This window comes from Equus przewalskii, chromosome 29 (assembly GCF_037783145.1).
Source record: "Equus przewalskii isolate Varuska chromosome 29, EquPr2, whole genome shotgun sequence".
In the NCBI taxonomy this organism is placed as follows: Eukaryota; Metazoa; Chordata; class Mammalia; order Perissodactyla; family Equidae; genus Equus; species Equus przewalskii.
In genome coordinates this window covers 38,338,977-38,361,409 of record NC_091859.1, presented here as the reverse complement: position 1 = coordinate 38,361,409, position 22,433 = coordinate 38,338,977, and the positions used below count along the sequence as shown (strand labels likewise).

The 22,433-nt window shown below is 53.2% G+C and overlaps 2 protein-coding genes across 3 annotated transcripts in view; one reads left to right on the top strand and one right to left on the bottom strand.

Annotated features, from left to right (window-relative positions):
• Nucleotides 1-4,840, top strand: part of CHADL (chondroadherin like) — a 10,435-nt gene extending 5,595 nt beyond the window's left edge. The window contains 3 exon segments of the mRNA XM_070599532.1: nucleotides 172-329; nucleotides 332-360; nucleotides 4,639-4,840. Of these exon segments, the coding sequence (XP_070455633.1) occupies nucleotides 172-329; nucleotides 332-360; nucleotides 4,639-4,665 (214 nt within the window). The 3' untranslated portion in view covers nucleotides 4,666-4,840.
• On the bottom strand, nucleotides 2,880-22,433 carry L3MBTL2 (L3MBTL histone methyl-lysine binding protein 2). Of its 2 annotated transcripts, XR_011534567.1 has the most exons (18): nucleotides 21,776-22,433; nucleotides 19,705-19,945; nucleotides 18,018-18,151; nucleotides 15,475-15,598; nucleotides 14,534-14,613; nucleotides 12,795-12,912; nucleotides 12,210-12,344; nucleotides 11,829-11,917; nucleotides 8,991-9,222; nucleotides 8,479-8,555; nucleotides 8,187-8,291; nucleotides 7,342-7,489; nucleotides 6,904-6,986; nucleotides 6,319-6,553; nucleotides 6,066-6,121; nucleotides 5,764-5,829; nucleotides 4,695-4,811; nucleotides 2,880-4,228 (listed from the first exon to the last, which is right to left on the bottom strand). XR_011534567.1 is itself a non-coding variant. In XM_008528065.2 (17 exons), exons 1-17 carry the CDS (start codon nucleotides 21,797-21,799, stop codon nucleotides 4,116-4,118), a joined length of 2,121 nt encoding a protein of 706 aa, XP_008526287.1. In that variant the 5' UTR covers nucleotides 21,800-21,939; the 3' UTR covers nucleotides 2,880-4,115. The 2 variants fall into 2 exon arrangements, 1 of the variants encoding a protein (XP_008526287.1); XM_008528065.2 differs by lacking the exon at nucleotides 6,066-6,121 and having other exon boundaries at nucleotides 21,776-21,939.

Sequence of the window (22,433 nt, the reverse complement as noted above, 5' to 3'; positions counted from 1 at the left end):
GTTTGGAGGGACTTGCTCAGGGTCACATGACTGGTGAGGAGCCGAGCCAGGATTCTCTCCAGAGTCCGTCTTACCCACTAGGCCCCACTGCCCCTGAGTTCCCGAGGGCCTCCTCGCGCTCCTCAGGAGGGCTGGGCACGGTGGGTTCCCCAAACTCTCTCTTCTCCTCAGGTGGCTCACTGGGCTGAACCTGCGCGTGGGGGCCACCTGTGCCGCGCCCCCCAGGGCCCGTGGCCAGAGGGTGAAGGCTGCAGCTGCTGTCTTTGAAGCCTGCCCGGGCTGGGCTGCCAGGAAGGCCAAGCGGACCCCCAGTGCCAGGAGAATAACTCCATGAAGGGGAGACAGCTGGGAGCAGACAAGGTTGGCCTCGGGGCAGGTGGGGGCAGGCCTTGGTGGGTGGGTTAGGTTCCAAAGCCCCCAGGGTCTCAGGGGCCTGACTTCTCTTGGTCTCAGTTTCCTGTGGTTCCAGATCTGGTCAATGACGCTGTTGCTTCTGTTCAGTTGTGTCCATTCCCCTCTCCTCACCTTCTCTACCTTGGGGCTGGGCCCAGGGTGGGTTTGTAAGGAAGTGACGACACGCTATTCCATGCTGTGGGACAGTGGCCTTTCCAATAAGCGATAGCACATTGGACCCCGGTGTGTCCATGAAATCAACCCTCCTGTTACTACCGTAATTGCTCGATCACTGTTGACCGTTTCCCACCCTCACCTCAAGGGTCCCGCTCATCCCTGGGACCAGAAGAGCAGAAGTGCAGGTGTGGTGTTGGCACCACCTCCCACCGCTTGTCAGTCAAGGTTGGACCCCACTCTGCATCATTCCATCACCCCCTTGACATCACATCCAGCGGACAATCCACTCACACTTGGACGCTCAGTTGTAGCAAAATCTCGCAGCGTGTCAGAGAAGAGTGAGTAGGACATGGGCGCCGCTCCATGTGGGAACCCCCGCTGTGTGGTGAGAGTGTGTAGGGGGTCCACAGGGAGAAGCCAGTCCTTAGAGGAAAATGAGAACAGAACAAAGGAAGGTGGGGAGAGGGCCCCGCCTGCCTCTGGAGCCGCTTTTGAAGATTCGGGGTGCCCGGGGCCATGAGATGGTGTCTCTAGTAGCTCCCCAGGGCCTCATAACAAAGCACACAGACCGGGGGGCTAACAACAGCAGCCATGCATTGTCGCACTGCTCTGGAGGTGAGAATTCTGAAGTCAGGGTGTCGGCAGGGCTCCCTCTGAAGGCTCTAGGGGAGGATCCTTCCGGCCCCCTTCCAGCCTCTGGTGGCCCCAGAGATGTTCCTTGGCTTTTGGCAGCACAGGTCCAGTCTCTGCCTCCATCTTCATATGGCATCTCCCTGTGTCTCCTCATGTCATCTTCCCACTACCTCTGTGTCCAAATTACCCTTTTATAATGACACACGTCATATTGGATTAGGGCCCACCCTAATGACGTTTTAATTACCTCTGTGAAAACCCTATTTCTATATAAGGTCTCATTCTGAGGCATGTCTTCTTCGAGGGGCTGTAACTTATCCCTAACAGTGTTCCCTGTGGAGGTAGGCTGCAAGTGAGAAAGGAACCCCTAAAAAGACTCCAAGCTAAAGGGGAGTAGTTCTGCCTTAAAAGTAAGACCTGGAACTAGAGTTAAGGACAACAGCCAATATTAATCTCAGCTGACACTTGGCGTGGCACCAACTTTCTGCCAGGCATTGTGTTAATAAATAGCCTGAGTGCCTTCTCCCTGCATCAGCCCTCGGGGAGCTCGTGTGGACCGCGAGCTTGGCTCAGGAGCAGCAGCTCTGATGGGTCTGCCTCCAGGTCAGGGCTTTAGTTAAAAGGGAACCATAGTATGGTGGCTGTGGCAGGAGTCAGGACATCACGGGCCCTTCCATCCAGCCACCCTTTCTGACATAATGTTCCTCCAAAAATGCCAGCCCTGGAGTTCTGGGTTTTTCTTTTTTCTTTTGATGAAAGTGGCAGTTTCCTTCCAGGAACACAAAGGAATTGAAAGGTAAGGACCCTGAGCCCTCCCAGAGTGTTCTGGGCTGGGGTGCTCAGCTTGCTGACTCACGAGGCTGAGCCACCAGCGCCTCACTCTCCTTTGAGGTCACAACCTCTAGTTTGGTGTCTGGCACGTGGAAGGTGCTTAGTAAATAACGCTGAGTGAGTCAGTGAATGAGTACTGGCGATCATTTGGCAGATGAACCTGGGCTTAGTCCCACTGCTGTCATTTAACAGTCGTAAACTTGAGCAACTAAGATACTAAATCTTAACAAGCTTTCCTTTTCCTCGTCTGTAAAATGAGGTCCACACGTACTCACAGGGATACTGTGGAGACGCAATAGGATGTGTAAACGTGTGAGCTAGTGCCTGGCATACGGCTGTCAGAGGCAGTTCCCTTGCTTCCCCGCCCCTCGAGCAGAGCCGAGGATCTAGAGTGGGGGACAGTAAAGGTGCAAGGTGCAGGGGCTTCAAGTGTGTGCTTTGGTGTAGTCCACGCCAGGAGCCCCTGCAGGTCATCAAGCAGTGGGAGCAGGGAGTGAAAGGGGTCCTCGTGGATGTTCCCCAGCCAGCAGCCCCACTGCTGAGACTGTGACTTAGTTCCTTCCAGGGGCAACTGAGGCACAAGGTTCATTCTGTGCCTTGAGTAAAAACGTCCCAGAACTCAACCCTCCCATCTGTGACACATCAAATTGGCCTTTAGTTCCCAGCAACACAACAGCTATGTACACTTCCACATCACACACACTCGCTGGGGCCAACTTCTTGCCAGGTCCGAGGGGCAGACGAACCGGGCTCGGATTTTGAACTCAGGGTCTTGAGGGGAGGAAACAGCAGAAACATAAAAGATAATACAGCATGTGGTTGCTATGGAGACAGGGCGCTCAGACGACAGGCGACATTTATTCTTTATTGTTCTGCACACACCTTCACATTGCATTCACTTAACCTTCATAATTGATACTATGAGGTGGCCTATCAGAATACACTCTGCTGTAAGGAACAGAAATACGACAAACTGAACTTCAGCAAGGGGGGGATTTAATTGTCTCAGACAAGAAGTCTGGGGAGCCAGTCCAGGGCTGGAAGGGCAGCTAAACCTGTCTTCCACCTCTGCCATCCGGATGCTGGGGCTTCTGTGCCCAAAGCACCTGTACGCATGGCTTCTTCATTCAGGAGGGAACTAAAGGCCAAAGTGCAAGAGTCCAGTTTTCCCAGAAGCTCTTCAGCCAGAACTGGATCCCTTAACTGCAAGGGCAGCCAGGACAATGCACTGGTTTAACCAGGCACGTCACCCTCAGCAGAAGCAGGGCTCCATGAGCAGGCCACGGTCCTCCCCTGGGGGCTCACTGACCCGTCACTGCTCAAGTCTGGGGTGGGGTGTGTGTGTAATGGTGGGGAGAGGCACGGCCCCTGTCCTGAGACCTGCCTCTATCCTCGGTCTTCACTGTGATCCAAACCCAGTCACTTCTTGGAGAATTCAGGCTGCACCAACAGGCTGCTATCTGGGCCTCGTTTCTGCACCATGTGAGGCTGCCCAGTGCCTTTAGCAAAGGAGATAGGATCAAGTTCTCTCTGAACCAGCTGGAAATCGACTCCCCTTGGGCTTGTCGCTCCATCTTTGGGATGACACCAAACAGCCCAGGCCCTGCACAAACCCAGTCAGCACCCCATCCAGCAAGCATAGGTGACTATCTCCCCCTCAAGAGAGCTGCTCCGGGCCTTTAGATGACTTGCTTGGGCATGCGCACGCACACACACTTCACTCACTGTCTTCCAGTGTGACGGGGGGCAGCCCGCCACCCCTGGCAGTTGAGGGATATGTGGGTGCAGGGGAGGATACTGTAAGGGAGCGCTCTGGGAATTCTAGCTGGAGAGGCAGTTGCTCAGACAGGTGTGGGGCCTCAGGCAGCCCCAGTCACGTAGGCCTTGCCACAGAGGAGGGCAGAGGCAACAGGGCAGGTCAAAGGAGCCCCCAGCTGCTCCCTCAGTGCCCGGCCCTCACCCTCGCGGCACCAGGCAGAGTCTATGCAAAAAGGCTCAGGCTCCAAGGTAAAGTGGGGTGGGGGCAAGAGAGGGGCCTGGGCTGGCTTCCAGCTAGGTGGCCAGCTGGCAGTGGGGAAGGCTTAGTCGTCTGTCTCCTGTTTGATGTTCTTGATGGGAACAGGCAGCTCTGGACTGGGGGCCTTGTCAGGCGTGGCCATGTCAAGGTGCTCCTCCTTCACACGCACAGCAATGACTAGAGGAGGAGGTGGGCAGGGAGAACAGAGTGAGTGGCTGTGTAACGCTGGGACGGACAGGGGCGCAGGATCTAGGGAAGGGCTCTGGCTTCTTACAGGTGGGGGCACTCAGGATGTGGCAGGGAGAGCCCTGTCCCCGTCTGTGGGGGCAGACAGCAGAGAAGGTCCAGGGCCCTGTCACACCCCAGCCAGGCAGGCTGTGCCAGAGTCACTGGCACCTGCCTCTCTGCCGCCCACTCTGCCAAGCATGTGAGGTGGGGGCAGAGATGGAGAGGGCCCGGCTAGAGATGCTCGGCTCTATTCAGAGCTGGGGTGGATGTTTGGGAAGCTCTCCAGGCCTGGTGGTCCGAGAAGGACTGCTTGGTGCCCAGAAAACTCTCTTTAAACTTCTCTACTCTTCTGTGCCCAGGTGGGGAAGGAGAGGGGCCGCCTCTGAGCACTGCCTCGACCCTAGAAGGCTCTTACTCTCATCAGGAACGGGCTCTGACGAGATCTTCTCTGCAGCCGGCAGGTCGTCCTCCAGCAGGGGCTTCTTGGACCCCTGTCTGAGGGGCCGGGTCTTGGTGGGTGGTATTCTTTTCCCTTTGAATAAAAACAGAATTAAACCAGCATAGGGTTGTATCCATGTGAGGTTCAAAGGCTGGATCTCATCCAGCAGAGGGGAAGGTGCCAACTGGAGGACCAGAAGGCCTGAACTCTGACTTCTGCTCTCAGGGCTGTGTGCCTGAGGCTCAGAGAGGTTCTCTCCAACAGCGGATTAATGCCACGTCCCCCACATGGCTGTTGTCCTTCCCTTCTCCAATCCTTTCTTCTTTCACCTGTAAAGCGTGCCTTTCCCAGCCTCGTGTTTTGAACAGCACAGGGGCCTCCCACTTGATCAACTCATATCCTCACAGGATCTTGATCTTCCCCAGGGACTGCATGCATTTCCTCTTTGTCCCTGTTTTGGGACATCCTCTTCTCTGGGTGGTGCCACGTCGTGGAGACCACCTCACTACCAGAGGCCTGCAGCTCTGGAGGATGGCTGTGCCCCCTCCAATCCCTGCCCCCTCCACCCTGCTGCCTGAGCTGAGGCCACACTGAGCTTAGCACCTATTGAGAGGGGGGCCCCGCCTAGGGACATGACACAGAAGCTTGGTGGCTGCCCTTGCTCCCACCCCTCAGGGGGTCATGAAGGAAGAAGGACAGCCTTGGGGAGCAGCTTCCATTCCTCCCAGCCTTTTCACTTTCAAACACGGCAGCTGCGCACTGCTGAGGAAGCCATGCCGATTTCTGACCATGGGGCAGCAGGGATGCGGTCCCTCCCCTCTCAGTTACAATCTTGTCTCTTTTCCTGAGCATTCTGACTATCGCCAGAGACTGAAGACTGCCTGTTTATGCTCTGGGTCCCTGAATACTCAGGGTGACAGGCCCATGGGGCCAAAGGGCGAGGGAGAGGAGATGGAGGGACCATGAAGAGCACCACCTAAGTGGCAACTCCCCCCTCCGCTCCCAGGTCCCCACTATCCCAGGGCTGCTTTAAAGCATCACTTACTTTTCTTCCCGAACTGTTTCTTTTTCTTCTTCGTGGCCTCTTTGGCCTTCAGAGGTGTGGTCGGCTCTGTTGTTCAAAGACAAGGGCAGGGGGTGAGAAGAGTTGAGAGAAGACATGGGGTACAGGCACATCCCGAGACCCCTGACCGCCCCTCACTAGCCTCCCTTACAGGACATCCCAAGAAGGAAATCCAAAGTTGGGCAGTGAGAACCAGGGGTGGGTGAGGGGAGGGACTGGAGAACGGCCGTCCCTTCTGCCCACCCTCGTCACCAGGGCTGCTCAGAGGGACCTGGATAGTTTACCTGGGTGCACAAGGGCACGAGCATATGACAGAGTGGGCAAGGTCAAGGAAGGAGCTCTGCAGGCCAGAGGGAGAGGGAGACAGAGAAGTCAGGAGCGGGAGGAGGGGAGACAAGGGCCACGCTACTCAGAGGTGGCCCAGGAGACTTCTCGATCTCATGCCAAAGAATGAGGTGGGCATGGGGCAGGGGAGTGGTCGGCAGGAAGGAAAAAGGAAGAAAGTCAAGAGCCCCTTAGGGCCGCAAGAGCCCAGACCTGCAGCCACGGGTGGCTGGAGCTGGTAGCCGGTGAGCTCACACCAGCCGACGGGGTAGATGTCCGGGGACTCACAGTCCACCCACTGGTCATACTCGCTGTCCCAGCCATCGAAGTGGATGCTGAGGAGCCGATGCACCACCCGCTTCACTGTGGCCACGCAGATGAGCCGGGGCTCCATCAGGTCCACGGCCTCCAGCTTCATGCCCACCTTGAAGCCGTGGTTGGGGCAGTCCTGGTGAGGGGGAAGAAGGCAGTGACTAAGCCAGCCAGCTCCCTGCCGGGGTCGGGGTTGGGGCAGCGCAGAACTGGAGGGAGGGAGTGGGGCTGAGTGCCCTCAGGGGAAAGTTCCTCTGACCAATGACCCCACTGCACTTTCTTCCCATGCCCCAGCCCCTCTGGGAAAGGGACCGGCTACACTGCTCAGCACAGTGCCCATGTCACAGCTGGGACTTCTCCCCCCCAGTGGCCAATCTCAGCAGTAGAGACTCACGAAAAGAGAAGGGGTTGGAACTGCCACCCCTGGCAGTGAGCAGGGCCAGTCCTGAGGCCGCCCCCAGCCCCTTGCATCCTGGGTCTCCTCACCATGTTAAAGAGTCTCGATGGAGCCGCTTTTGACTTGGTCTTCTCCAAGTAGGTCTCCCAGTTGAAAGTGTGTGGCTCGTGGCCTGGAGGAACAGAAAGCACAGGTGTGGAGGGAGGGGCGGGTGAGCAGGAGGGAGTCCAGAAAAGGAGTGCACTGCCAAAGGGGCGCCTGGAGCTTGCGCAGGACCCAGCCTGGGGACTCCCCAGCAGCTGCCTTCTCTTCTCCCCAGGCTGTTGCCTGCTCCAGGACCCTGGTCCTGTTGTACAGGTTGTTCAATGCCCAAAGGGACCAAATCACACACCAGCTAGTGGTCCCCTTGGATGGCTCTGTCACCTCTCCTATCCACCCTGAGACTCTGAGCTCCAGGGGTCTGGCTTGGTCAGGACTCTGGGTTTATGGCCTTACCCTGTCCCTTCCAACTGCAAGGCCAGTCTTACCTTTTGGGGGAGTGAGCTCAATGTCGTTCTTTTGGCAGAAGGTGGCTGGGAAGATGGCGTGGGAGGAGGCATGGTAACAGAACCAGTCTGAGCCATCTGTGGAGGGGCCCCCATCCACACAGATCATCAGGTAGCCATCCAGCAGAACCTGGGGGGGGGGGGGCAGGGCACACAGAGAACATGGTAGCATGAACTTTACCCCTTATCCCAGGGTAAGGTGGCCACGGTGGGGACGCGAGGCTGGTGGATCCAAATGGAGCTAGATCCCAGCCTTCCCTGAGTTTCTGCTTCAGAGCACTCAGCACTCCCGTGACCTGCACCTGCGAGATTACTGCCGTCCTCACTAGACAGCAAACGCCATGCCAGCAGGGACTGCATCTGTCTTTTTGCCACAGTATTCTCAGTGGGGAGCACAAAGGCCCAGCCTGGAGATTTGTTAAAGGGGCAAATCAGCATGTCCCCCAGGAGGGCCGAGGGGCGGGCATTTGTTCCTCAGGCTGCAGCAATAACGGAGGCGGCTGTGGCTCTCAGCTAGGCCAGCACTCAAAAGAGATGGCATGTGGCAGTGGGAAGGCCCACAGTCACGTGACAGGGCAGGGCCTACAACTGACCCAGGACCAGGCTCAGGCCAGGTACTCAAAAAACACCTGTCCAACTCGTCTCGGACCTGGACATAAAAGCAGATTCTGAGCAAGAAGCAGATAAGTCCCCTACTCACAAAAATCAGGTACCCCGGGAGCAACCCTTGCTCGGCAGGTGGGAAGGACGTGGAGTCCAGAGCTCTGTGCCCTCTCCGTCCCCTCAGAAAGCCATATTGGCAGCTGTAGGGCCAGCCCCAGGCTCACCTTGCAGATGGTTGCCACGCAGATGTTGCCCAGATTCAGGGGATCAATGGCCTCCAGTTTCATCCCCTCCTCAAACCAACCGCCTTCCGTGTAGACAGCTCGAACCTTAAAGGAACGGGGCAGTTGGGGCATTGCTAGGCCGGCCCTGGGGAAGCCAGGGAGAAGGAGGCCTCACCTGCTGTAGGCCTGGGGAGGAAACGGGGAAGGAAAGGGACATCCCGGGAAGAGCCAGGGTCCTCAAGCCTGGAATGGCCCTATGGCCGAGGGGAACGTGCCCAGGGGTGTGCCTCACCTTCTTGAACAGGTAAGGAACAGCATCACAGTAGATTTTCCGGAAGGTGGGATGATGGGCCATGTCACTGCGCCTCTCTTTTGGGGAGATGGCAGAAGGAGTGAGGAAGAGAAGGGTGTTGAGGTTGCTAACAGGGCCATCACCACGCCTCCCTCAGAAATGTGGGGGCTGGCCTGCTCTAATCTGTATCGCAGCACCACCCCCAGCCCCCACCTAAACTAGAAGACAGAAGACATCAGGAGCTCTTCAACCCTTGAGACCCAGACTCTTCCCACATGACAAGGGAGAGGATGGAGCCTGTAGCCTCTGGATTCAAATTGATTTTACCACTTACAAGCTGAGTGACCTTGGTCAAGTCACTCAACCTCTCTGGACCTCAGTATTGTCATCTGCAGGGCAGAGATGATCATCACTCTACCACACAGCATTGTTGTGGGGTGTAGAGAAGGTGCTGTCACGCACACCTTGGGGCAGCAGAGCCTGGGGTCACACTGGCCTGTGGCTCTGCTCACCTGACAGCTTGATGCCATGGCCGACACGCCGTGACCAACCCACTGGGTGGATCAGGGGGCTCCACATATGGCACCAGAAGTCATCGTCACTGTCACCATCTTCATAGAGGAGCCGCAGGCGACCCCCGATTACTGTGTCCACTACGGCCATGCGGGTCCGTGACACCTGGGACTTGTCGACCACCTCTAACCGCATGCCCTGCCGAAAGGGGTACTTCATGCTCTCCACCATCTGCAGCGACATCAGAACATAGGCCTGTTGTGGTCATGAGGACCCTCCACCCACATTCTTGTTCTGTCTCTCAAAAGTAACCAGAGGACAGGGAAGGTGGGGTGGAAGTACCCCAAACACTTAAGTCAGGAAGCAGGCAGATGAGCCCTCTTATCCTAACAGGTTCCACCCTGGTCCCCGATTCTCCAGGATGATACTGAGGGACAGTGCATAGCCTACAGCGTGTGCGCCAAAATGCCAGATAGGCAATAGGATGGGAATCACAAACCCATTTCAGACTAAGGAAACAGGTGCCCTGGAGAGGTCAAGTGACTTGCCCAGAGTCACACAGATGCACTGGCGCCAGAGCTGAGCCTCAAACCTGGTCCCGGTGTCTAGCCCTGTGCTCTTTCAGGGATCTGCACTCTGATCCCACAGGTACCCCACACTCCCCTCTACCTCTCAGCCCCCTGCCGATGGCACACAGAAGCCTCGTGTCCAGAGAACTGAGTCCCCTTGTGCCTCCATAAGCCGAATTCCAGCTCTGACCCTGCTGGGCTGCAGCTCAGAACGGCTCTCATATCACCTCAGTAGCAAAGCCTGCACCCTCTGACCCAGCAAGGGCCAGTGACCAAGATGACTGCAAGCTGCTCTAGAGCCCCGACAGTGGGGCATGGGTGAGGGGGTGGGAGATTCCTTGTTTGCTGTGCCGTCGGTGCCATCTCGCCTGGGTAGGGGAATGGGTATGGCCAGCTCTGCACAGCTTTTCTAGCCCCAGGGCACTGCTGGTTCAGGGGGAACCAGCCCCAGCCTGGGCATGGTGGGGATTGAGCAGTGCCATTTCAAATCCCACCAGAGGGGAGTCTGAGGTCACAAGGCAGCCACCGGGAAAAGGTGACAGAGTCCTACAGCACAGGCCCTCCAGCCCTCAGCTCAAGGGCTGGAGCACACCTGACACCGACTGCCTGGCTGGTGCCTTCCCACGTAGCCTCTCCTGTCACCCTCCTTTCCTGTGCGCCCAGCGGCACAGCCCCAACCCAACACTACTTCGCTGCCCTCGGCTGTCCCGGCCACCCGCGGGAACGGGAGCTCTGTAAGGGCAGAAGGGAGGTTCGCCTTGATTCGCTTCTACATTCTCAGCTACAAGCACGGAACTAGGCACAGTTAGTGCTCACTTAATGTTTCTTCTCGACTAACAGGCAAATGTCTACACACCTGCCCTGGGCGGATGGGTCACTCACGCAAACATTTTACTAAGCACTTATCACAATGCCGGCGTCAAAGGGCACGTCTGGATTGGCGCTTCCTCCGGCCCCCGCCCCCCGGAGCCCGCACACCCCCATCTTCGGGGGTAGCCGCTTTTGTATTGCCTCCAGCGCGCACCGCAGGACTGGCTACCTGACCGCGAGTCAGCGGGTGCTTGCCGGTGGGTCCACAGGGAGCCCTGCTCTGCCACCCAGAATCAAGCTCCTATTAATTAAAGCAGAAAGGAGGCCGCCTCGATACCCCTAGTGGCCTGCACCACCCACAGTCATCTTAAGACTAGGGCCAGCTGAGAGAGGGAATGATCATCGTCAGTCGCCCTATCTGCCAACTGTGCGAGGCACAATGGGAAACACAGGAGAAAAAGCTTGCAGTTTTGATGGAAAGAGAACATGAAAAGATAATTAACAACATATAGGGAGATAAACAGCAAATGAGTAGCACCCAGCGAGTTCAAATAAGGGAAAAATCAATTCTACTTTAAGGAAAAAAAGCCAGAGAATGTGTCCTTGAGGTGCTTGGAAGCATTCCTTGTTGAAGGCCTTTTCCGGCATCTGGCGCCTTACGTGACAGGGCCCCAACTCCCACTCCATCCTTGTTTTCCACTGCTGGCTTCCAGGCCACCCACACCCGAGCTGTCAAGGTTGAGTTCAAATGCCATTCTCTCCAGAAGCCTTCCTCAATGCCTGCCTCCTGAGGCCACAAGGCCTGTTCAGTTTCGTGTCATGTCAGCATCTGCCCTGCACTCCCTCGCTCACTGCTGTGACACTTACCCAGGGCAACATGGGACCCACACCCATGAGCGGCTGGGTCAGGGGACCTCAGGCGCGGCCAGGCCCTGTGTGAGCAAGCCCCACACTGAGGGTCCGGCATACAGAGGTGGGAGGGACTAGGTCTTTACTTGCACCCTGTGATCCCTCTGAATTTGTACCACGTGCATGATGTTTTAAGCTAAACGAAATGATTTTAAGTTAAATTAAATGCCACACAGATGATTCTGAGGCACATCCCTGGGGTCAGAACCAAGGCTATTTTATAATTACTCAGATGCATGACTTCCTTTCCTCTGCCAGACTGGGGAGTCTTGGATGGCAGGGTCTGTATTTCCTACAGTGCCTTGTTTACAACAAGTGCTTAAGAAAATCTGTTGAATGGACGCTCCTGAAAAATGCTGTGAGCACAGGCCAGGGTCTGGAAGAGCAAACGGCTGGATCAAAGAGTCTGGGTGGAGAGGAGGAGCCGCTAAATTAGCAAGCAAGGGAGTCTTAGAAAAAATACTCCAGTGAGTAGCACAAAGGATAGATAAAATGGGAGAGGGGCAGGAAGGAGGTCAGTTAGGAGACCCAAAGGGCTCACTGCCAGACCTTGATATGGAAATCCACGGGGAGCGTCCTGGAGCCTACCAACCGTTTCATGAGGTAGCCCTTCCAGTCAGTGAACTTGGCGTGGATGGCTGTGGAGAGACAAGCAGATTACACAGACTGACAACACTCCCACCAACAGGGGGGCAGAGGCCCCCAGAGATCAGCAGAGGGGACTAAACAACTTATATCTGCCTGAGCAGGCCAGCAATCATCTCATCTTATAAAATTGGGCTGCACAACTTGGATCTGCCTCTGGGTCAGGGGAGAACAGGAAGCAAGGAGGCAAGTGGGTTCTGTTCTGGTCTAACCTAAGACAGAGGACTCCCCCTTCTACCAAAGGCCCTGCACGAACCAAGACAGAGAACTGTCTCGTCAACTCACTCCGTGGGGGCACCAGGATCTTGCTGTTGATGGCACACCAGCCAATGGGGTGGACATCCACGGTTCCCAGGTTGCACCAGAAGTCATGGCTGGCATCATTTTCAAAGCCTTCGTACCGTAGCAGCACCCGGTACCCTGAAAGAAGGGAAAGGGCACCAGGAGGGAGAGTGGGACAGGGAAAGGTATATTCTCAGGCCTTCCCTCTTCTCCAGCCGACACCGGACTCTCCGTGGCCTATTCCAAGAACTCCTTCCAGGCAAGCTGAGTCCCTGTTGTCCACCACAGTCAGAGCCAAAACAGGCCCATGCCACTTACTTGGAAAGCAATATGGCATAGTGGTGAGAATTTTCTATCGCCCGATCATCCCTGGAATAAACTTAAAAAATGCGAGTTTCCAAACTTGCCAAGCTCTGAGGTCCCCTCTAAGGTAGGGAAGGGAGGAGAATCCCAAGAAGAGAGGCAGAAACTCCAGTGGGTGGGTTTTTTATTTGTTTTGTGAAGCCAATCTCTGCCTACAACACTGCCCACCCATCTGGAGATATCACTCTCCAGACCCTGACCCCGCTTGGCCAATGGAACACCCACCTGCTGCCTGGATGACAGAGGCGATCCAGTACACCCTGCTGGGGAGCACAGCGTCACTGTTGAGCACCTCCACCTTCATCCCCTTCATCACATCCTCCCACTGGTCATAGAGAGGGACCTGTGTGGGGATGAGAGCATTCAAGGAGGGACAGTGAGCTGCCTGGACAGGCAGGAAAGACTGGCTGCCTCACGAGTTGTTGCTTCCTTCTCCCCTGCACCTCAGCTTTTCACATCACTCATTGTGTGCAAAAAGCCAGGCACAGAACTAGGGATAAAGAGATGAGTAAGATGTGTCTGGTGTCCTTAAAGAGCTGGGTCAGGAAATGGAGGGGTGGTGGGCGGGGGGTGATGGTCTGAGATCCAGAGTCGGACAGCCCCGAGTGCTAATCTTTACAGGAGCAGCTCCTAGCTGTATCATCTTGGGCACATCACACCTGTGCCAGCCTAACACTTTCTAGAGCTCACTGCATGCCAGGCACTGTCTCCGGCACAAGTATCACCTCTCAACTGTCACTCAAACCCGGGCCTTGAGGCTCATGACTCCCTCGTCTCTCAGCTACTACCATGCCAGCTCTCACAGAGGTGTTTAACCACACACTATTTCTGGCACATTCTTTCTTCACCTCTCCAACTGGTCTTCTCCTCCTGTTAAATGTGCCCTGTCTGCAATGGACTGCTGTCAGTTGCCTTCCCAATATCTAATCCTCATGTTGCTGCCAAGAATACCTTGAATCTCCTTTGGGTAAACTGACCATTTTTTCATTCTCAGCCCTGGCGTAAGCCAATCGGGGTATCCCATTCCATCTCCCTGGCCACAGAGATGGGGTTCATCACAGAACCTAGAAATGATTATGCTACCCAGGCACAAAGAGGTGGGCTTTTTACAGCGCATATTGGATGAGATATGTTAAGTGCAAGTATGATGTAACTGCCCTGCAATGAAAATGCCAGGACGGCTAGAGAATTCAGGGCAAAGGAGCTTTCCCCACTAGGAGACAGGTGCGTTTTCACTGGTAACTCAGAGAGGAGAGGAGTCAGCGAGTCAAGCTGCTGGAGCGCCAACTCTTCATTGTTCAGGACACTCCTCCAAGCTCAGCAGCAGTTCAGAGAGAGGTGAGGAAGTGGGTTGACTCTGGTGAGAAGACTCCAAGAGTAAAAGGGCCTCCTCCTGGATTTCCTGGGGTTTAGGAAATCAGCTTGAAAGACAAAAAAAGAGTGCTGCTCTCAGCTTCTCTCCTGGCCTGTGGCCTACCACGGGCCACGGATGCTGCGTGTTGAGTTCCACTCCAAGCCCAGCCCTCCAAGGCTCACCCTCCTGGTGCTTCTCAATGATAGGGGCCAGGGAGGACCAAGGGGCCCAGGGCAGTTCAGAAGCACCAAGCTTTCAATGGGAAAACACCAAAAATTGGATGAAAAGAGAAAAAGATTTCCGAGTTGGCTCTTAGGCATCAACTAGCACAAAGTTCCATCAGGTAAATAAGCAAAGTGGGGGCCTCAGAGGGGAAGCACTGTACCAGAAGCCCTCAATGAGGATTTGTTGGAGGCCTTTTTGAAAAGCAGTGGGCAGGAAGGTAAACTGGAACAAATGGCAAAGCTGGGCTCTGACCACCCAGGCCTCACCACTGTTCTTCCCCCAGTGCCAACGTCCAGCCTGGAACAGTGCTCATGACGCAGCTGGGTGAGACGGGGGCGAGCACCGGGGCTCCCTGCTCTCCCTCCCTCATCTCCAGGGCACTCACGTGTTTAAAACAGCTCACAGGAGCAGCCTTGTAACTGTGATCCTTCAGGAACTTCCCCCAGTCAAAGCCCAAGACCAGCGCTGCGGAGCAGAAAGAGGAAGAGAGTTGAGGAGAACTGAGGCTGGGCGCTCAAGCAGCAGCCACTCCAGGAACCTGGCCCTTGCAGAGCCTGTAGAAGTAGGTCCTTCTCCCACCCCAGCAGCAACCTTGATCCCAAGTCCACAGGAGGCCACTTCTCCTCAGCAGCCCTGTACCTGCCCCACCAGTGGCCATCAGGATGGGGGAGGACCTTATTCAAAGGCCGCAGACTCTCAGGAGGCAAGGAGACATTCAGAAGGAAATGTCTGACCTTTCTTTCCCCAGAGAAGGAAGGAAATTCAAAGACCCTTGGGTTTAAATTCCTCAGACGTCCCCCAGCCTCTCATTGGCCACAGCCAGTCTAAACGGCTGGGAGGTACACACACCTAGGCCCCTCTAACCCTCAACCCTCATGCCTGTGGAGCTCCAGTTCTGTGGGAAACACAGACCATCTAGAGCAGAGCTGCTCCGTGTCTACATTTAATTTGCTTAGAAATTGCTACACACACTCAGAAAGAAAGTTTCCTTTCCTTATCCCATGACCCCTCTCCCCACCCCTCTTCAGGCCAGATCTGGGTCTCCAGGGGAAAAAAGCCATAGGGCTAAAAGCAATGCAAAACAAAAGCAGCCAATTCTTGGCTTTTAAGACATCAAGGGTAGGGCAATTTAAGGGCGACTGAAGGGATTTTCTGGGGTAATTTCCACAATACCTACCAGGTGAGGAGGATGCACTCCTCAGTAAGCCTGCGCCAGGCACTTCCTAGCTGGTCACCTTTTCCATTCCCGGCTCCTAGGGAGGGCCACCCCAGTCCTGGCACCCCTGCCCCCAGCACTTCCTGAGCATCAGTCCTCTGCTGTCTTACCATCTTGCCCTGTCGGTGTCCCATCTGCTAGCTGTCCCGTCCCCTGAGAGTGGAGGAAGGCTCCAATTTTGGCAGACCAGGCGGCCTTGTGCAGGACCTTGGCTTTCTTGGTTGGTGGTTTTCCCTGGAGGGAGGAGGAGAGGACGGGTATAGCCTAACGGTTAAGAACACGGATCTGGATTTGGACTGCCTGGTTTATCCAGGCATTGGTTCAGTTAATCTCCTTGGGGCCTCACTTTCTTCATTTGTAAACCAAGATGATAAAAACAACAGTGCTTAGCTCAGAAAGGGGAGAAGGGATGGGAGTTACTGAATTGTGCCCTGCATTCAGTAGTGCTCAGCTAGTGTCCAGCTGGGGGGATGGGGGTGGGGGGGCAAACAGGGAGGGACACAAGTCCTATCTTTTAAGCTGTCGCTTCCTCCAGGAACCTCTTCCTAGTGGCTTCAACTCAGCCATCTCCTTCCTCCGGTGCTCCTACAGATTTATGGCAGAGTGGGCTTCAGAGGGTCCATGAGCTGAATCAGGAGGCAATATTTTGTACACACATGAATGTTCTGGATAGGGTCCCTGGCTTTCATCAGGTGCTCAAAGGGGTTGTCCCCCAAAGTGAAAGCCACTGATCTGGTCTGTAGTTTGTGATGTAAGCACTGATCAGAAAGGCTCAGAGAACTTACTAAAGAGATCAGTAAAGTAGAAACTTGGGTTTAATCCCACGCAGACCTGGGGTCTGATCCCTGCTCTCCAATTTTATTTGTGTGTCTTTGTAAGTTACTAACAATTTTTGAGCCTTTAAAATAGGAATTTTTTAAAATTCATTTTTTAGACATCATTGGTTGGACTGAGAGTGCCAAGTCCTTAGCAAGTACCCCCAAATTGTAGCTATTAACAATATTATTATTAGCTCACTGAGGAGAGGAAGTTTTCTATGCCCTGACTAAAATCCACAGAATGAGGGAAACAGCAGTAATTGTCCCACAGAGGGGAGAGAGAAAATGGATGAAGCACTAAGCAAAAGAGCTGGCACGACAAAACTTCAATTGATAAAAAAGAGACAAGACCAAAATGGAGTCACTTGTGCTAAGCCCCATGTCAGCAAACCAGGACTTAATCGCTAACCTAACAGCAGTTTCAACCTCTCCCAGGAACGCAACCTCAAACAAGTAAATCTGTTACTTCCTGGTCGGCACCAGTGAGGTAACCCACCTGCTGGATCCCATCTGTCCCCCAAAGAAAGATGAGGTAATCTGCTCTTTCCTTGTCCCTGACCTCTTCTGCCCATAAAATCTCCCATCTTGTTCAGCTCTTTGGTGCTCCCGTCTATCGCTAGCTGGGATGCTGTCTGATTCATGAATTGTTGAATAAAGCCAATTATTTTCAAATTTACTCAGTTTTTTTTTTGGTTTGGTTTTTTTAACACAATAAATGTCAGAGCAGTGGGTCTTAAACTTTGCTGCACATTAGAGCCACCTGGGGAGCTCTCTAAAGACCCTATGTCCAGGCCACGCTCCATCCCAATTCAATCAGAATCTTTGGGCATAAGATCCAAGCATCAATATTTTATTTTTATTTTATTTATTTAAAGACTGGCACCTGAACTAACATCTGTTGCCAATCTTTTTCTTCTTCTTCTCCCCAAAGCCCCCCAGTACATAGTTGTGTATTCTAGTTGTCAGTGCCTCTGGTTGTGCTACGTGGGAGACCACCTCAGTGTGACCTGATGAGTGGTGCCATGTCCGCACCCACTATCCGAACTGGCAAAACCCTGGGCCGCTGAAGTGGAGTGCGCGAACTTAACCACTCGGCCATGGGCCAGCCCAAGCATCAATATTTTAGAAACTTTCCAGGTGATGCCAATGTGCAGTCCAGTCTGAGAACCGGTGCTGGGGACTGTGGCCATAGTTACCATGCAACAACACAAGGCTAGGCACCTGAGATGAGGTTCCAGTCTCAGTTCTGCTGCTGTCTTCCTACAGAGCCACCCCTAGGCAAGTCATTCTTCCTCTCTGAACCTCAGCACATTTATCAATTAATGTGTGGGTTAGACAACACATCTCTAAGAATACTTCCATTCCTAAAAATTCTATGAATGTCAATAATTAACTAGAGGTGGTAAGACTTTCTAGGTGGCTGCCTATGACATGGAGTCAGAGACGATGCATCAACTTCCTAAACCCACTGTGGCTGGTGACCCTTGTGCCTGTTTGCCATCCTCCTTTCAGAGTATTTATAAAAGTATGGTGTGAAGACCAGGGGCGTCAGACTCCCTCAAGGTTCTTGTTTAAAACTTACTGGACACATCAGACTCTGAGGGGTGAGGGTGGGGAATGGAGGGGAGGCTCCAGGAATCTGCAATTTAACAAGCTCCATAAATGGATTCCTCTGCCCTCTACGGTTTAAGAACATAAAAAATACCAAGAAATTTACAACCTCAGACAGCCATAAGCCAGGTCCTTCCTAAGCCCTCTTGGCCCCTTGCCATCAGAAACTTGGTGTCTCAGCACCCAGGGCCCCGGGAAGGGTCTTCCAAATGACTGCCTCTCACCTGTAATCTAGCCAAGATACTGGCTTTCTTGGAGTTGGAGGAGTAGCTCCTGGAACAGGAGACACTGCAGAATCTCTTGGTCTTGGAGAAGAAGGCTTCCCTGGTACCCACGATACCACACATCTCACAGACAGCTGGGAAGAGAACTTAGCACATGACTCACCTGATACGGTCACCCCAAATCAAACAAAGTGATGGGCCCTTCAAAACCTGGGGCACTGCGTTAACCAGGTAACTCCCAGCCCCACTAAGGCTGACAGAACTGGAATAGAAGGAGGAAGTTCAGGTATGTACATCTGAACCTATTTCACCTAAAATAAGCTGCTTGGCATCCCTTGGCTCTATGTGTCAACAGTGGGGCTAAGGAAAATCCATGAGGATGACTGGGGAAACAGGTGTGTTGGAAAGTTTGCAAAGAGGAAAATGAGAAGGAAAAAGTGCTCACATCACTTAACTTCTGCGGGTCTCTTTTTTTTTTTTGAGGAAGATTAGCCCTGAGCTAACTACTGCCAATCCTCCTCTTTTTTGCTGAGGAAGACTGGCCCTGAGCTAACATCCATGCCCATCTTCCTCTACTTTATACGTGGGACGCCTACCACAGCATGCCTTTTGCCAAGTGGTGCCATGTCCACACCCGGGATCTGAACCGGTGAACCCCAGGCCGCCAAGAAGGGGAACGTGCGAACTTAACCGCTGCACCACCAGGCCGACCCCTCTATGGGGCTATTTTCTTCTCATCTATAAGGAGACTGAACTAAACCAATGTTGCAACCCTGACACCATATTAGAATCACTTGGGGAGCTTTTGAAACTGCCCAAGCCTGAGATTCTAATTAACAGGTCTGTGGTGGGACGCAGGCGTCTGTAGTTTGTTAAAAGCTCCCTAGGTGATTCTAATGCACAGCTAGGCCAGAGAACCCCTGGACTAGATGGTCTTTAATGTTCTTTCTAGTTCTAAAGTTCTAAGATTCTAAGAGAATGGCTGAAGAAGAGAGAAGGGAGAAAAATAAAAAAGGAGAGAGGAAGAGAAAATAGGACGAATAGAAAGGAAACAAGATTCAACTGGCAAAGAGTTTTTTCTTCTGAAGAGTTTGGGTACCAAGCAAAAGGAGCCTCGTCAGAGACCGCCTAGCCTGCCTCTTTCCACAGGCAGTCCACACACTGGAGGCCCTGACACTGGGGTCCAGCAGCTGCCCAAGCATCACATCTCTGAAGCCAACTGGCTTCCAGATGATCCATGGGGATTCTTATCTGCCCACCTCCACCCTAATCCTCTTCCTTGAGGGTCACTTTATTCTATATTTCCCTCCCCCTCACTTCCAACCCACAAATTATTTCTTGTCCCTACCCAGATAGTAACTAGAACAAGTGTTCTATCTTCTCAACATCCAGGCTTAGAAATCTACCAGCTATTCATACAAATGTAAAAGCAACACCACATTAATGACTGGCATCTAACATGTGCTGAATACATAGTAGTCGTATGAACGAAATCACAGTTTGAAATCAGACTGCTGCAGAAGAAATGGCCCCTGGGGCTACTCGGGATGCTCTGTCTCTCACAGTCCATAGACATCTGATCAAACAGCCCTTTGCACCTGGACGGCTCTGCCCACAAGGCTACACCTCCCTCTTCCTCCATAGCCTCCTGAAACCTGCCCATCTTCCGGGGACACTCTGAAGGCACCTGGCTCAGAACCACTGCCATCCAAGGAGCGGGGGGTCCCAGGGCTGAGCAAATGCAGTGGGGAGGTGGGCAGCTCCCCTGCTTCCCGATCCTCATTTTCTGCTTCACTTGACTCCTCTAGGTAGGAGCTGCTCTCACTGCCCGCACTGCTGTTATAACTTCGGAAACTGTCATAGCCACCAAAGAGCTCCAAGTCGTCATCTTCCTCTTCTTCCTCCATTGGTTCTGAAGACGGAGTCTCCTGGTGAAAGGATGGCACAAAACAGGCAGAAAGAATCATGGTTGGCTTAGTGTGTGGGGAGGGAGGCTGCAGATCTGCCACCAGCTCCCTTTCCAGTTCTTGGTCAAGTCAATACTTCTGGGCAAAGTGGCAGGCAGAATCAAATACCCCTTTTGCAAACACCAGGATCATTTCTCGTTTATACATTTCTCAACTGCAACTCAACAGAATAGCTTAACAAGACAGAAAACATGTATTAGGAATTCACTAAGCTCCTTCTGCAAATTTATAAATTATATCTTAACATGATTCAAACAGAATACAATGATATGAAAATATCCTAAGGAGCCTCTTGAAGATTTTCTGGGAAAGATGTTTATTAGAAAGTCATTCTTCGTCCTTCAGCATTTATACACCAAAATAATTTCAATTCAAAAACAATTTAAGTCATAGAAAAGTTCATTTGGGACCCAGACTGCCCTAAGGAGGATTTGGGAGGCAAAAGACACAACAGTTACAGCATAGCAGTATGTACCATAGCTTTCGACTTAGCTCTGATCCTAACTAGCAGTGAGTCCTTGGACAAGTCATTTAACCTCTCTGGGCCTCAATTTTTTCATCTATCAGATAAGAAAAATATTTGGCTCACAGCATGTGAAATGTAAATGAGATGCTGTATATGGCTCTAACTGGCATGTAGGAGAAAAGGCGTGAAGAGTTTGGGTTCTAGCCCAGGGCTCAAATACCATCTCTACTGCTTATGATCTGCAGCAAGTCCATCCCTCGGTGCCTCAGTTTCTGCATCTGTAAATGAGGATAATACCACCTATTTCACAGGCTTTGGGGGATAAGTAAGGGTTAATACAGGTAAACCACTCAAAACAGTGGCCTGCACGTAGTAAGTGTGGAGTAAATGTTGGCAATTATTCCTGGTTAAAAGCCTAGGCTTTCAGACCAGATTTGCCTGGGTTTGACTCCTGTCTCTACAACTTATTAACTGTGTGATTTTATGCAAGATATTTAACCTTGCTACTCGGTTTCCTCACCAGTACAAAGGAGATAATAACAAGGCTTCCTTAGAGGATTATGAAGACTGAGATAAGATGTGTAAAGCCTGGTTCTGTTTCCAGCAGTTAGGGACAGCTCTAAACCTGTGAGCTATTATTCTTATTCACTACTTTATTATTATTCTCCTTTACCCCTGTACAATTTTTGAGCAATTCCACTTTATATTTACAACTACACATGCAAATGTGCTGGAGAGGAAACCGAATTCAAATATAAGGTGACCAGAGGCCAAATCACGACAGGGTGAGTGGCTCACAGGTTGCAGCAGAGTGAGAAAAGCATATCAGCTGGAGTTTGGGAACCTGACGCTCTATCAGCTGCGTGACCTTCCTGGGAGACGCACCACCTTTCTAAGCCTCGGCCACTTTAACCATAAAAACGAAACACTAACAGGACTGTTGTGAGTTTACTGGGAGATGACGCACGTGAACGCTCCAGCCGGACTGTTTATTAAACTTTAATCTCCCTTCACTTCCCACGGGGATGTGACAGGCCTCACCATCTCTAAAGAACACGACCACGAGGCGGCTCTCATCCTCAACCCAGTTCCCCTTCCCCCAGGCCAGGGAGGCTGTTCTCCCTTAACTCCTCGCCCGACGTCACCCCGGCAGCACGGGAGCAACAGGCAACACCAACCGCCTCTGGCCCTGCTCACGCTAACTACCTCCGTTTATCCATCCTTCCACCCTCCGCCCTCCACGCGTCGCCAAAAGGCCTAACGGGTCCACGAGCAAGGCTCTGGGGGTTCCTCTTCTCAGTCACGGTAAGTCCGCTCCCTCTCACCTCGACACCCCTGGGCTTCTCCATGAGACCGAACACAGTGTCTTCAACCGTCACCAGGTGCAGGAAGCCATATTGGCCTCGCCGCTCTTCCTGAGCGCACTCATTGGCCTTCTCCCAGAGGCACGGACCAATCACGGTGCAGGAAAGAGGAAAAGCCGGTTCCGCGCTCGCCCGCGCCCCTTCTCCCCTGGGGGGGGGGGGGGGGGGCAGGAGAGCCGCGGGCGCTTGTGGGACTTGTAGTTCCCGTGTGGGTGGGCATGGAGCGGAGCGTTGCTATAGCGACACGAAAATCCCGGCGCTAGGGCTGGCCACGTCTCTCGCGGAAGGTTCTCCTACCTTTACGCCAACGTTTTCCCTTCGTGCCGACCCTATCCTTCATTAAACAATTATTGAGCACCTACGATGGTCAGGTACTGCTTCCAGGTTCCAGCAATAACCTCGTATTCTCCGTGATTAGAAATTTAAGGTGCCCTTGGGCCGGAATGCCTAGCAGAGAGACTTATTTCCGATTCAGGCCCACGGGAATACTCTTATGCCGGATGCTGTAAATGTCCCGCAAGCTCAAAATCCTGCAGCACTCTCCATCACCATCTCCTGAATAAAACCTCGAATATGAGCCTCTCCACCTCAGCTCGTTTGGATTTCCCACAGCTTTCTT